Below are 14,902 nucleotides of genomic sequence, written 5' to 3' on the forward strand. Positions count from 1 at the left end.
GTTAGAATACCTGCCTCAGACTCAAAATAAGGTGGAGAGGGTCGGGGTTATTTCGGAGTCCATACAAAAAATAATTCATTGTAAATATATAATATATATTTATACATTTTGAATATATTTACAAATATACCCAGCACTATACATTATACTGTGTATCTTTTTCTCTCCAGAATAATTGGGAAGGTTTTATCAAGAGAACTGAAAAAGAAATGCATCAATATTACAAAATAAACAGGAGAGCCGTTTCTATATGTGCTCTCCTTCTATTCCTCTGTTTTGTTAGTTGAAGCTCAGTCCTTTTCCTATTCGTCATCCTCTTCTAGTCCCTTGCTTTTTTTTTTTTTTTTTTTTGAGTTCACATCGGTCCATACATTCCTCCAGGAGCAAATAACAGTCTTGGAATGCCAGCCGCTGGAATGGGATCACCCAATGAGTAACGTCGTCGATTGTAACAACAACAAAAAAGAAAAAATCTAACATGAGAACCAAACTCAAACGTCTGTGTGTTTTTATGAACGGAGAGTTGAAGCAGGAGGAGGGTCCCTAGACAACGTCAATTCATTCAGTCCCCGTCCCATTCGGTCCCTGTCCTCTCCTTTAAGACCTCGTGTGAGCACGTAGTGTGTGTGTATAGTGTGTGTGCATGGCAGTATGAGTGTGTGACAGCAACGCTGCCACCAGCCCAGCCCCCATCTGGGTCCATTAGTCCACCGGGAGCCAGAAGGGTCATGGGGAGGATTTGGAAAAGGGGGTCTGTGCTACGTGTGTTTTTGGGACGTCGAGGGGTAAGACTCGGGGTAGGTCAAGCTGGGGTAGAGAGGGGTGGGTGCGGGCTCATGTTTTCACGTTGCCGTTGATGTGCTGGTACTTGGCGAGGCAGGGCTCTTCCGGTAAGGGGTCGTGGGAAAACACAGAGTCGTCACCGGAGGAGCAGGAGCTGCGAGTGTCGGGGAAGCTGGGGGAATACTGCTCTGCTGGGGCGCACAGGTCCAGATACTCCTGTAGACACAGACACAGGTTGGGTGAGATCATTTACACTCAAGACACAAGCTCATGTGTTACAAAAGGGAAAGACGCTACGGAGGCGAGAGGAGAGGCAAAGGACCTACAGCAAAACCAGAGAACATAAATATAGTGCTGAAACCCAGTCAGCAAGACCAGGGACTTTCCAGAGGAGGAGGGTGAGAGAGTATCACCTTCATCGTGATATTTATCTAAACCATGCCAAATCACCATGGAGGGGTTTATGAAACAGAGCAGAAAAAATAATCTTAAACTGGATACTGTATGAAAATATTTGCATGAATAATAGGCAGTAAATTGAATGTTGGAGCGTGAGGATAGCAGGGTCGGCCAAGTTGGGGTTGTGGTCCACTAGAGTGGTTTAATGTTGAGGGGAAAAGAGGATACGTTTAGACCAGGGTACTGGCACTCCAGCCTTTTACGGCATCCCTTCACATCAGTTCAGTCCAAACAAATCTGACATATGAAACATCCAACATAAACACTAAAAGATGGCTAGAAAAAAAATCAGGAAGCTGTAAAAGTGAAGATGAAGAAAAATGAAAACCCCAAGAAATCCTGTTATTCATTCTTGATTCGACCCAGTGTTGTGAGGTGGTTTCGTGTCTTTTTTTCCCCTCCCGCTTGTCTTTCATGGCTGTTATTGGGACTAGTTGTGAGGAGGAAGAGTTCTTGGGGTTTTGTAGAAAATGAGCGCTGGCTTCCATTTTCCCAGTTCAACACGAGAAGTCTCACATTACTAAAGACCTCCACATCTGCCAGCGGTTTGGGGCAGAGGGAAAGGAGGAGGGAGAAGAAAAGGGGCGCTTTATTACATTTCAAAAGTTCAAACTCAAACTTTGGCTTTTTTTTTGGCATAAATTCATGAACTTTCAGCTCCAAGAGCAGACGAGTCTTGACAGCTTTCCATCGACGAGCACCCTTCAGGTCTGCACTCGGATATCACATGAGACAGGAAGGGGGACGGAAAGAAACGCAGACCATTGTAAGGAGCGAGGCATGAATGTGATGATTGGGCAACTTCACTGGCCATGTTGGGCCTGGATCAAATCATCCGGCCATTTCTTCGGTCACCATGAAGGCCTTTTGTCAGCGTTGTGGCTGCTAATGCTCCCTAAGGCCTAAAGCAACATTCTGCTGAACCCTGCATGCACTGGCACGAGCATGATTTAGTTTGGACTGAGAAACGTGTTATTGTGTGTCGGAATGTATCATATTATTCAGTTTCATTGTTATGAAATCCCGGACTCCGACTTGCCAGGAAAAGTTAAGGTTTGTGTAGCATGATTTCTGACCACCCTGAATCCAGGAACTTTATGGAATAAGAACGTGTGTGTGTGTAGAGCAATGAGAGCGCTGCACTCACCTCGTTGGTGTTGAGGGAAAGGATGCGATCCAGATCCTCTACTAGCTGCTTGAAGGTGGGTCTGTGCGATGAGATGGCATGCCAGCAGTCTTTCATCATCATGTACCTGAGAGAGAAAAAACAAATAGCACCCGTTTACTCAAAGAGCGGATTAAGAGAGCGAGAACAGAGTCAATCGGGGAAGTGTTGCAGGCGTCATTTAGCCCGTCCAAACTCAAGCTGTGCCACTCCTCATCTACCTCGTATTCAAGATTCAACATTTACTGGCTGAGTGATTCATGCCTCTGGACTCTGGTGCCCACGTCAAAGAATAAATCAAAAACATCAAGTGTTCTCTGAAACCGTCTCATTTTGACATTTACTCCGGTCTGCCATCAATAACGGTGATTGCTGATGGCCTGCTGCTGATCACGAACATGCCTCGCAGTGTTTTGGGTTTTCTAAATACTATAATGTGTGTGTGTGTGTGTGTGTCTTGCACTGCCATTGTGTCTGTACTTTGTTCTCCATCAACCCTCTCAGTGTGGCACCGTGGCAGAGCTGCGCCATTGTCCACTGACCGCCGAGGACTAATTGTGAATGAGGACACTGATAGCAGCCAGGCACAGCTGTGCAGAGGCCCGACAGAGTGGACACAGAGCCCCGGAGTCATGGAGCTGATGGAGACTGGGGTGGCATTAGGGTCTGGCTGTAAGAGCTAGTGTGTGTTTGGGTGACAATGTGGTCAGCGTGGATGTAAATTTGGGAGGAACGACTCTTACAGCTCGTTGGTGCAGTTGCCAGGCATGTCCATGCGATGTCCCTCTTTGAGCAACTTGAAGAGCTCTTCGACAGGGATGCCAGGGTAGGGGGAGCCCCCGAGGGTGAAGATCTCCCACATCAGCACCCCAAATGACCAGCTGATAAGACAGAAAAACACAGATATACATTAGGAACATAATATGACAACGAAACAGTGAATGGCGTCATAGTCCCTGTCGCTTTAACTAACATTAGGCCATATGAGTCACTTTCATTTGACCCGCAGATCATTTACATAGAGTCACTTGGCTAAAGATTGGAAACAAACTTCAACAGTGGGACCGCAGTGGTGTCAATGCCTTCTTTCTGCCGTCCGGTGGCTTGTGGCGCGAACCCGCTCCCAGTGCCACTCTGGCGCTGATCTCAATGATGGCTTTTGTGCCCAGGCTGGCCAGTCAACACAGGCTGCCATTGTCCGGTCACACCACACAAAAACAAACAGTGGACCACCCACGGCCGACAGAACAGGAGGGAGATGGCCAGTGACTCTCAACCATTAACTACTTCCTCATCCTTGCTGTCCTGGTTGTTAAACATTGGCGAGTGTCCGCTGATCTTTCCGTCACTGTCACGCTACACGTATATATTAGACAGTGTGGATCCACAGCGTCTCAGATGAATCACTCTTGCGCTTAGACAGCCTACTTGATTCATGTCCACACAAAGGCCTTATTATCACAGTTGCTTACAAACGCTAATCTGCGCGTACGTATTCGGGCAGCCACAGGCCACGTTAGTGGTCCAACCAGGCCAAGCGGGCATGGACAGGCAGGTCGGGGCGTTTATCAGCTCCTCCATCTGTTTACACAACCAGCCCTGGGTTTGTTCTCTCCTCTATCACTGCGTTGTATCTCTCCACTTGTTGACACACTCATCCCTCCTTTCTGTGCTACTTTGTAACCTTCTGTCAGTGCTCGTCAAGCATGTTGCTCTGGGCAGTCGGCCTGCAACCAACCTTGACTCGCCAAATAAACACGCAAACCAACGTGCTCCGGGTCACTTTAACTGACCCCGGCATCTGGCACTTGTGTGTTCCAGCCGACGAGATGCATAAACTACCTATCAGTGTAAAAGTGACTCTGTATTCCGGAGGCGTATTCAAATTTTTATTACATTCACATCTCAAGCACTTAGGTTGTACGTTCTCGATATCGAAAGAAAGCAACATGAATACAAATGTCAGAAAACCTGTCAATACATGATGTAAATGCATCGGTGGATCTGATCCTAATACGAAAAGATTCAAGGCTCCGAAACGTGGCATAGGAGCTTTGTTTTAAATAGGTGAGTGGGTTCCTCCACCAAGCCCTGGCCATCATACCGTTTCTCTGCGCCTGAGCCACGACTCGTTCCCTTTTTCCTAAGCCAGCCAGAGCTGAGTCCCCTGAGCCCATTTGTCAAAACAGCAAGCGGTAGCTTTCATTGGAATTCATGTATTCATTTAATCTGATGTCATGTATGGATCGCCCAAGCTTCTGGTGACGTTTGAGTGCGCGCCCCACCGCCCCTTCCACCTCCCCGACGTCTCTCCTCCTCTTCCTTCTGCCTTCATGTGAAAAAGCCAATTACTAAAAGTGAGTGATGAAATGTAATTAGCAGCGAACTGACAGAAAGGACCACAGTATGCAGTTCATGTCTGCCCCCCCCCCCCCCCCCCCCCCCCCCCCCCCCCCCCCCCCCCCCCCCCCCCCCCCCCCACCACTCGGCACCCTGTACTCCCCCAGGTTATTGATTGATGCTGCCATGGAACATGAAGGGCATGATGTGTATGTGTGCACACACAAACATGGACAGTAGCAAGCGCCTCGATCCAAGTGCTTAACTGGATGAGCGTTATGTTCAGCGTGCTACTGCTGTATGACTCATAGACACACACACACACACACACACACACACACAAAATCTTCTTTCCCAGGGGTCAGCATGCAAGGCATTTATCTAATTGCCACATACGCTTTCTGCCGCCGGTGTCTGGAGCAGAAACTTCAAACAACGCTGTCAGGACGCATAAGACTCAAACACCAAAAAAGAGAGGGACGCTCTCCCTTTGTTCTGTTTTTAGAATGAATGCTCTTGACTTAAAAAGAGAGAGAGAGAGAGAGACATAGACGGGTCAGCAATTCACATACCAGATGAATGAAAATAAGAACGGCGGGGCGAAAGGAGGAGGGGGGGGGGGATTATTTTGATCATGGAACAGCTCCAAAACGATGAGCCACATGTTCAAAGTGTTGAGCAGAAGGAGTAGAGGAGAGCGAAGAGGGGATGGCAGGGGGTTAAAGGATGAGGCCCACACTGGAGGGCCGCAGCATTGTTGCGTTTAGACATGTGCGGAGGCCCAACAGGAGGGGAGACCGGAGGAGCGAGGGGTGAGTCAGTGGGGGGGAGGAGGCAATGGTGGGCTCGGGGCTCCTTGCAGGGCCCTTTGAAGCCGGTCAGATTAGTAACACGGCATTGGCTACAAGTCTAGCGTGAAATCCTCACTTTTGCCACAGACCGGCCAGTGCTGGCCCCCCATAGGCAGCCGCCCCCCCACCTAACACTCACCAGTGCTGCACCAAAACACCTCACCCATCCCCAGAGAAACAACCCTCCGAGTCTGACTGCAGGCTTAAAAACAGCAGTGATAAGTGTGTTTTACTGTATGAGGCGGTTTATTTGCATCACTGGTGTGTGTGTAAATGGATTTTCTATCATGTAATTGTGGCTTTGGGACACACAAACACACTACACCTATATACTTACACGTCACTCTGGTGTGTGTAGACCCGGTCAAACAGCGCCTCTGGAGCCATCCATTTTACCGGTAGGCGACCCTGAGGAAACAAACAGATGTAAGGTCAAACTAAATCGACACACAACTCATCCCCGGATTTCTTCATTTGCTGCTGGGAGATCTCATTACTGCTGGAAAAGGCCGATACGTGAAAGCAGCCTTGGGAATGAGGCACTAGAGCGGCTCTCTGGGAGGAGGATTTCCCAGAGGAACGTTTACATTGTTAAAGCAATAGAGCTGATAAACAGGGTCACAGATAAAGGAGAGTTTATCTCTGTGTGCCATTAAAACACTGGCTGGGAAGCTAAGCGTTGCTGACGAGGCGACCTTGGTCAATATCTGTCTGGTCGGCTAATGGCAAGAATAATCTCATCGGACACTCCAACTTACTAAATGGAGAGATAACACCTAAATAAGTCCTCCTATCTCCTAAATACTAAGCTTACTACACCAAACATATGCAGGAAAAATGGTGAGAAACTAAAATATATGTAAAAAAAATATATTCTAGGTTTTCATTCATTTCATAAAGACAAACTGAAATAAAACAATAACGTCTCTGTCGAGATTAATTTAACGCAATCATCGTTGTCGCTGCTGTCATTGTCCTAATCATCATTACCATCGACATCATCGCATATTGTTGTTGTTGTTGTTGTTGTTGTTGTTGTTGTCAGCTAGTGCTCTGCATGCGATGAAAAGCCACCCATGCATACTAAATGAGGATGTGCAGGCAATGCTGCTCTGCGGTGGGAAAGAAAGACACCACTGGGCCACTATGGAAACGTCAATTAAGTTTTAAGCCGCTCCCCTCTCGCTCTGTCTCTCTTTTCCTGGCTAATTGTATAAGTGTCTATGGAACTAAAGGAACAAGAGACTGAGGGATAAACAGGGCAGAGTCTCCAGAAGCACTACATTCACAGGCTTCCTGGGAACCTGCAGCTTCTGCCAAGACACCAGCCGAGGGGAAGAGTGGAATAGAAAGATGAGGGAATTAGAGAAAATAGAGAGACCAGTAGACTAATCTCACACTGCGACTCTCAAAAAAAACGCTCTCTTCCCTCAATGTGTGTGTAGCGCAGGTCGAGGACTCACATTGGTCGTCTTTTTATAGTAGTCGATGTTATGGACGTCCCTGGCCAGGCCGAAGTCAGCGATCTTCATGAAGTTACTCTCTGTGACCAGGACGTTCCTGGCCGCCAGGTCTCTGTGTATACACTGGAATGGAGAGAGTGAGACATGAGCGGGGAGGGGGGGGGAAAGGGGGAAGGTCACAGAGTGGAAAAAGTGAGAGAAGAGGGGAATAAGACAGTTGCCTCATTCCATAAATAAATCAACTGTGAAACAGGTGTATACTTCATTTGGAACGGCGTTAAGATTGTTTGCGGTGCATGTAATCGTCTGCACAGAGGTAGCACTTGAATGCATACCATGACGCCACAATGACTGCACCGACATGTGTCTGGATAAGTAAGGATTCCTCGCATACTTTAGCGCATATATGGTCGAAGTTGTTTTTGTGCATCTGCGCTCATGTGCAAGAAATGTACGTTTGTGTGTGTGTGTGTGTGTGTGTGTGTGTGTGCGTGTGTGTGCTTGAGTGAGAGACAGTACGCTCTGTCACATTCCAACAGTGAGAGGGAGCGTGAGGGTGCGTTTGGCCAACATGGCCGTACCCCCATTGTGAGAAACCTCGCAGTTCTTCTACACAGAGGGGCTTTTGTGGTTGAATGAGAGACAATGCAGGGATTTGGGTAGGGGGGGGGGGGTCAGAGAAGTGCTTTTAGGAGACAACATTCCCACAGTGACGCACATGCAAGCAAAAACTTGCTGAATACGGCACATCAAATGCTCTGTGTGCAGATCTGTCTAGGCAGCCAGCAGGGGACTGATGTGAGAACCGGATATTTTGTGTGTGTGTGTGTGTGTGTGTGTGTGTGTGTGTGTGTGTGTGTGTGTGTGTGTGTGTGTGTGTGTGTGTGTGTGTGTGTGTGTGTGTCCATCCTTACCTTCTGTGATGCTAGGTACTCCATGCCCCGTGCCACCTGATAAGTGCAGGAGACCAGATCTTTGAAAGTAAGCTGTTCATCGGAGACACGGGTGATGTCATAGGAGTACTCCATGCCGGGCGGCCGGCGGGCTCGGAGGTACTCCCTCAGGTTGCCCTTGGAGGCGTACTCCACTATCACATAGAGGGCACCTGCAACGGAGAAAAGACCCACATTATCTCTTGAGCGTAAATGATTCCTATAAATGAGAGAAAGTGACACTGGACCAAATTCAGAGAGAAGTTTTAATGGTTAATACAGTACATAAAGAAGAGGCACCTCTTGTTTGAATGTTAAGACTTTAAATTTGATGCTGGATTCAAGGAAATTCTGAATGGAAAACACCTTCCAAAGGGCCAAACTGTCCAAGTTGCAACTCAGCATTTATATACATTTCATTTGGTCATTTTCTGCCGGGAACGAAAAAGCTGCGCTTCGATGTGAAAAGTGGAAGTAACAAATTACACACACACTCATTACTGTAACAAAGTTATTTTTTTGTACTGTTGTGAGTATTTTTTTTTCATCTCTAATTTTACTGATTAAAAATGTTTTGTACCTTGTTACACTTCAAGTCGTGTCGTACAGAGCAAAGACAAAAGTCACATTAATAATTCCTGACAGTACACCACACGCTACATGGTGTGTAAAGAACGGTGCAGTCTCTCCTTTGCTGTGATACGTGCGTACACACACACGCGCTACCTTGTCCTTCACTACCTGTCTGATGTGGTCTGATCAAACATTTTATAAGTGTGCGGCAACCTTAAGTTGTAAAAAACGTAACTTCAAAAATTAAACAGGCAGATGACTGAATACTATACTAATAAATTATACAATATTCTAAGTGTACCCCATTCTTAAGGCACTCTGAGATGTGTTACGTTGTGTCCCTACTCACCATCTTGTGTACAGGCCCCCAAAAGATTAATAATGTTCTTATGTTTGCCGATCATCTTCATCATTTCCATCTCTGACACCAGGTCAGACAGGTCTTTCTCCGTGGCGTCATCTAAGAACAGAAGAAGAACCTCAGCAAAACAAACACAGCGTGCTCCTGTCTTCCCTTTTAACCCTTTGACCCAGTATATGGCCAGTGAGACAACACCTTGTTTTGTAGGTGCTTCTGATTAAGTGCGGCTGACAGACAATGTTGGGCTTAAGTTACTGCAGCGAGGGAAGCTCCTCACACAGACTACAGAGACATCCTTTCAGTGCCAGGAGGAGGAGGGAGGAGGAGGAATTAAAGACGCTCAATCAGGATTCATTATCTGCTGCACAGGCTCCTTTTTCATGGGACAGACTGAGCCAGTACAGGTATCCAGACGGTCAGAATGGCATTGCCTACATTCCTCTGGACCATTACCTTACCTGGAGTGGTCATAAAGAGTACATTTCCACCCCCCCCCCCCAAACCAACCCCCGCTGATTTCATTAATCATAGCAGTGCTGCTAGTGTGACTTGCCTCTTTGTGTGGGTGCTGACTGAGCTCCAGCCAGCTGCTGCTTTGGGGTCAGGTATGTGACCGCCCCTAACCCTCACCTACACAACCCGCCTCCCCCTGGCCGTCACTCAGCAACCGCCAATAACGGATAATAATGACAGCCCCGGGGCGCCGCCTCGCACCTTTGCTGAACCCTCACTGGAGCATAAATCACCGATAAAATGTACTCTGGTTGCCCACAAGACATAATGAAGCAGTGTGCGTCTTATCCCTGCGGTGTGATTTGAAGCGAGACGTTTACCCTTACAAGCGCGCTGTGATTGTGCGGCAGCAGGAGAGCCGCTTACCTTTCAGCATCTTGACAGCGACTGTTACAGCCTCCTTGGGTTTGTCCTTGTCGATGCCCAGGGCCTCTGCCATTACAACTTGGCCGAAGCAACCTTCACCTAGGGGCTTGCCCAGGGTCAACCTGTAGCCAGCAGAAAGCAAACATAAAGGGGGAGGGGGGGGGACAGACAGGAAGCTGTTTAGCTGCTGAAACACAAACTGAAATTCATCGACTTGACCTGACTGTGGCATCGATTCCCTCCCTGTGCAGAAATAAACAGGTTAGATAGAGCTAGAGAGGTAATGAAACCAGGCACCAGGCCAGTTTCTCAACCTCACCCTGTGTTTTGTTTTTTACTAGATCGCTCTCTCTGTTTCAATCAGATTGTGTCTGTGTGAGTGCTTTATTGGCGTGGTGACTGCAGCCCGTGCCAGGGCAGTAGGTAGGAACTTGAAGGCAGACATGGCGATGTTAATCACCTGATAAAGCAAGGGAGAGGCACTCATTTCTAAACTGTTTACCCTGCCTTGGCATGTTCCAATATACACTCTTTACAAGTCATTACACAGGGCTCACCTTAGCCCTGACACATTAGCCTGTGACGAATGGGATGCTGGCTTTGTGTTGCCATACTGGTGGGCCTGACTACAATATCAGATGGAAATGGAAGCACTTTTTTCATTGGAAGCCATGTCAGAATCGCTGGTGTGTTAAACTTTGACACTGATTCATATGGTGAGGAAATGATGCTCGCTCACACACTCTTCCACAACTATCCGTGAGAGCCTCAGCAACTATCTGAACCCAGAACTAGCAGTGTACCTTGGTGCTTTTTTCCGTTTGATTGACAGGTGTAGCCCCACCCCTAAGGCCCAGTGTCCAGGCTATGTAAACACTCACACCGCATGCCGCAAAGCCTAGAGCCTGAGGCCCGGCGCCCTGCCGTAGTAACACAATCCCCTATCTGTCCACACACCCGCCACGCTCAATGGCATCCATTCTGCCCATCCAGCCACACATAATCAATGTTATTTTTTCCTCCATGAAAACCGCAAACGTTAGCATTCCCCTGCGTTCTGCAATCCCAACATGATCCCTCAGGCGCTGGGACGACAGGCGAGGAATAAAGACCCAAACAGAGAGGCACACAGAGATCTATTCAGCCTGGATGAAACATCCCGCTTGGCGGGCTCATCAATTAAAATCAAAACTTTGCACCCAGAATGCCTCTCTGCATGCACAAGAGAGTCTAGCTTTACATGAGAATAATCTTTTGCACTTATGCGTGATGGTAGAATTTAGAATCAAAGCAATTTTTTACTGCTTTTTACAACCATTTCAACAAAAAAACAGGCCTTCGTGTTTATGGTTTGGGATTTTCCCTTTTCTTTCAAAACCAGACACCTATTAAACAACTCTAGCCTTTGCTGTCCTGTTAAATCCACCCTCAAGCTTATCACCGGCCGCTGCAACTGTGACAAATCGAAACCTCAGTGGTGCTAATTCCTCTGGTATGAAGCCGAGCAAACACTCCCAGCCCAAACACGCTGATGAAAGCTGCGAGTGCGAACCAGTAATTAGCACCGTTCCTTTACTTTACCATCAGAAGCCTGTGTGCGGCTATGTGCGAGTGAGAGTGTGACGCGGCAGCACTTGTAAAGATGAGGCATGGGGCACGGTGCCAAGTTCAGGTCATTTTACTAAAGCACCAACAGATGAACCAGCAGCCTTTTATCTGAGACACCGCAACCATTATTCAGCCGTTAGTCATTATTGCCTGCTGTCTATCGGTGTTAATAGCACTCTTCACCTAGAACAATGGTTATCTGATCATTCAGTAGCCCAGATACAATCAGACAGATGTGCTTCATGTACTGTAGTAATCTCGGTGTTATCAGCTATGTAATGCGCCCTGTTAGCCAAAGATAGTTGAGTTGGCATTGAGGACAATGGCTAAGGGTGTAGAGCTGAAAGTTGTCATGCAAACTGTCAAAGAGGTACTGTATGCAGCCATGAATGCTGAGTGTGTAGTTATGAATACCCCTTTTAGATAAAAGTGGTGTTGCACAGCAGATCCCCACTTTGAAGTCTTTTTGATGCTTTATGCAGGAGCTGAATCAGATTTACATAATTATGTATTCAGCATTTTTGTAAAATGGTACAACTCGCAATTAGGGCTAGGTCATAATTACTATTTTCAGTGCAACACATCAATCTTCATGAGCACAAAAAAACAGCAGAATCACAAAAGCCATACAGTTTCACTTTTCTCTGCAGAATAAGGCAGCAAGCTATCGTGTGCATGAGAAACGGACGGCCCTCACCTGTCCCGGGAGAACTCCCAGCGCGGATCCTCGGGAAGGTCATACTCGGGGATCGGATCGTCGTGCGCCGAGCTCCGCCGCGTCGTGATGCGTACCAGCGGAGTACTGGAGTTCATGGAAGAGCTCGAGTCTGCCGACACCTAAAGGAGTAGAAAGATTGGCTGATCACCGGAGTCTGGGTTCATAGGTCAGATAAAGCTCCAAGGCAACACTAGAGGAGTCCGAGTTGATCCGCATGATGCGTGATTGACTATGGTACTTTTATTAAAACTACAAGGTATGTTGTTTAATACGAATGCATCTTACATTTCCACGGTTAAAGCTTTAACATTACAGTAGAATCTATCTCTAGGCCAGAGATTACATTTCAGTGATCATTAAGAAGCAACAACAGTCATTTTGATGAATGTGTGTGGATCATTCATCCTCGCCGTTGTCCTCGGGGCTCGTCTCTCGTCTCTCCACCCTGAACTTACCTTGACGCAGGAATCGGTCTCTCCGCAGAATGTAATCCAATACTTTTTGTACCTTTTTGGAGCATACCTTTTGGTTTCCCTTGAGGGGAAAAGCATGGCTCACACAGAGAAACAAAAAAAACTCTGGCTGCAGTGTCGGGCAGCAGTGCTTACTTGCTCAGAAATGCATGCCCTCTAAGTGAGGTGGATTGTTTAAAATCCTGCAACAGTATATATTAATTATATATTGTATACAAAATCCAAGTATTTTCATTATAATTTGTATTAACCATGCAACCTTAGTCTCCTATCTATTTATGTGAATTAACTAGAGTTTGTAGTCTTGACATTGTATTTCTGCAGTGTGTGTTTTTCTCCTCTAGGGGTGTTAAATGCCTTTAGAACTCTTTATCTACTTTCTGTTACCTGGCGGCGCAGAGGGATCTGCTTGCTCAGTTTGTGGACCGGTGGTTGGCCCCCAAAGTCGGGTTTCTTTGCGGTGTTCCTCATGCGGCAAATCACCACAATGCCCACCATGCAGGCGATGAGGAAGACGCCTGCGCAGTATATCGCGATCTCCACATAGTCTGGGGAAAGGGGCCCTGGGGATTTCTCGAGTGCTGAGGATAAAATAAAGGGTGAGCAGTGAGATGGAGGTCAGGGAAAGAAACTCACTGATCTCTCTCTCACACACACACACACACACACACACACACACGTATGGGTGACAGACGGGCACATTCTCCATTTGAATAGACACACATGGGTATCAGACGGGCAAACACAAAGACAAATGCTTTGGAGATGATTCATGCGTGAATGTAAGCACCATCGGCAGGCAAACTAAACAGAAATGATTTTGTTACATCCTTCTCTCGCTCTTCTTCCCACGGCAGCACTCCTACTATTTTTTTCTTTTGTTTTTAACCTAACAGGCCTGTACAGGGCTTAACAGATTCTACATCTTGACTCAGCCAGTACAACCAGGCCTGCATATGTCTACATTCTGTGCTAATGTTGGAGACACGCAAGCACAAAACGCAAACACACACACCCACGGACGACGGAACTATCCACGCTTCACTTCAGATCGCAAACAAGGGAGAGCGGTGTCCTCCGTGTATGTGGCCTGAACGTCCTGTTAAGGAAATGGGCTGAGTTTGTGTGTGTGTGTGTGTGTTTGTGTCATAGACATGTACTGCTCAATAATGCAAAACCCTCCCGACCACAAACAAGGCTCTTGTGCAGCTCAGCGAACCAAGCAGTCTGCGGGAGGTGACGCTACAACTACAGCAACCTCTCTCGTGTCTGCCTTGTATCTGCCCGACCAAAAACCCACGGCGCACAGACAGAAGCCGCAGCCTCGAAGGCGCCATCAGTGCAGATAGAGCACATCAAGGGCAATAAAAATTACATATTGCTCCCAGAGGAAATGGCTCGCCTGTGATCATTACGCTGTATTGTTTACAGACGAAAACAAAACTATCGTCTGCTTACGACATGAAGGGAGGGTTGATACCGGTTGTCTGTTGCGGGCTGCAGACAGTAAACTACTCTCATCGATCTCATTTGATGCCCACCCGACTTTCGACTAGAACTTGAGCAGAGACAATTTGTCTGTTTAGCCTGGAGTGAACTTGTGCGGACACTAAGCTTTATGTATTTGATCCTTTGGTGTGCATAATTACAGGCCGGACATACAGCAACGGACAAAGATAGGATAAAACGAGTTGATAAATGAGAGCACACGAACATTCACATGCATGAGTCCTTCACTGTGTAGGAGCGGCGAGAGGTTTGGCCCTGATAATTGTGAAAGGCAAGCCAACTTGAAGCGAGTGTTGAGCTTTACCTTTCGATCTTTATTCCAAACAGAAATGAGGATCTTAAAAGAAGCCAATTATCAGAGCCAGGGAAGGGATGGAGAACATTTGAAATCGTAAAAAAAATAAAATGTTTTGTTTGGCATGCATACATGGAACAAAAATGTGGCACCGAAATACTTTTCCCAAGGTGCAGGAGAGAGATGTAATCGAAGAAGAAAAAAAAAGAAGGCGGGCAACAAACCCTCCCCTCATTTTGGAGTCCGGAGACACTCGAGCTGCTCTGGGAGCTCCACTTCCGTCTCAGAGTTATAATAAGTCGTCTGCAAACTACCCCGTTATCTGCTTTGAGCTTTCAACAGCTCGCCAATCCAGATAATATTATAGAATATATGCTCCCTGCTCTTACGTTACATTGCCTTGGTTGTTGACTGTGCTGGTTCATAGCAGTAATCTAATATTTGAGCCGTGTGCCTTCGAGACTCCGGGGGGAGGACTTGCCTTCCACAGAGG

The 14,902-nt window shown here is 47.1% G+C and overlaps 1 protein-coding gene across 2 annotated transcripts in view; it reads right to left on the minus strand.

Moving 5' to 3' along the window:
- Positions 1–314: 314 nt before the first annotated feature.
- The window catches only part of fgfr2 (fibroblast growth factor receptor 2), a 36,771-nt gene continuing 22,183 nt past the window's right edge, over positions 315–14,902 (minus strand). The window contains exons 9-18 of one of the 2 annotated variants that reach the window (XM_079168958.1): positions 12,993–13,186; positions 12,112–12,251; positions 9,807–9,928; positions 8,916–9,026; positions 7,976–8,166; positions 7,062–7,184; positions 5,936–6,006; positions 3,151–3,288; positions 2,390–2,495; positions 315–999 (exon numbers count right to left, since the gene is read on the minus strand). In XM_079168958.1, coding sequence (XP_079025084.1) covers positions 835–999; positions 2,390–2,495; positions 3,151–3,288; positions 5,936–6,006; positions 7,062–7,184; positions 7,976–8,166; positions 8,916–9,026; positions 9,807–9,928; positions 12,112–12,251; positions 12,993–13,186 — 1,361 coding nt within the window. In that variant the 3' untranslated portion in view covers positions 315–834. The remainder of the gene's footprint in view (positions 1,000–2,389; positions 2,496–3,150; positions 3,289–5,935; positions 6,007–7,061; positions 7,185–7,975; positions 8,167–8,915; positions 9,027–9,806; positions 9,929–12,111; positions 12,252–12,992; positions 13,187–14,902) is intronic. The other variant, XM_079168959.1, reaches the window with a different exon arrangement.

The sequence above is a fragment of the Pholis gunnellus genome (assembly GCF_910591455.1).
Source record: "Pholis gunnellus genome assembly, chromosome: 11".
Classification (NCBI taxonomy): Eukaryota; Metazoa; Chordata; class Actinopteri; order Perciformes; family Pholidae; genus Pholis; species Pholis gunnellus.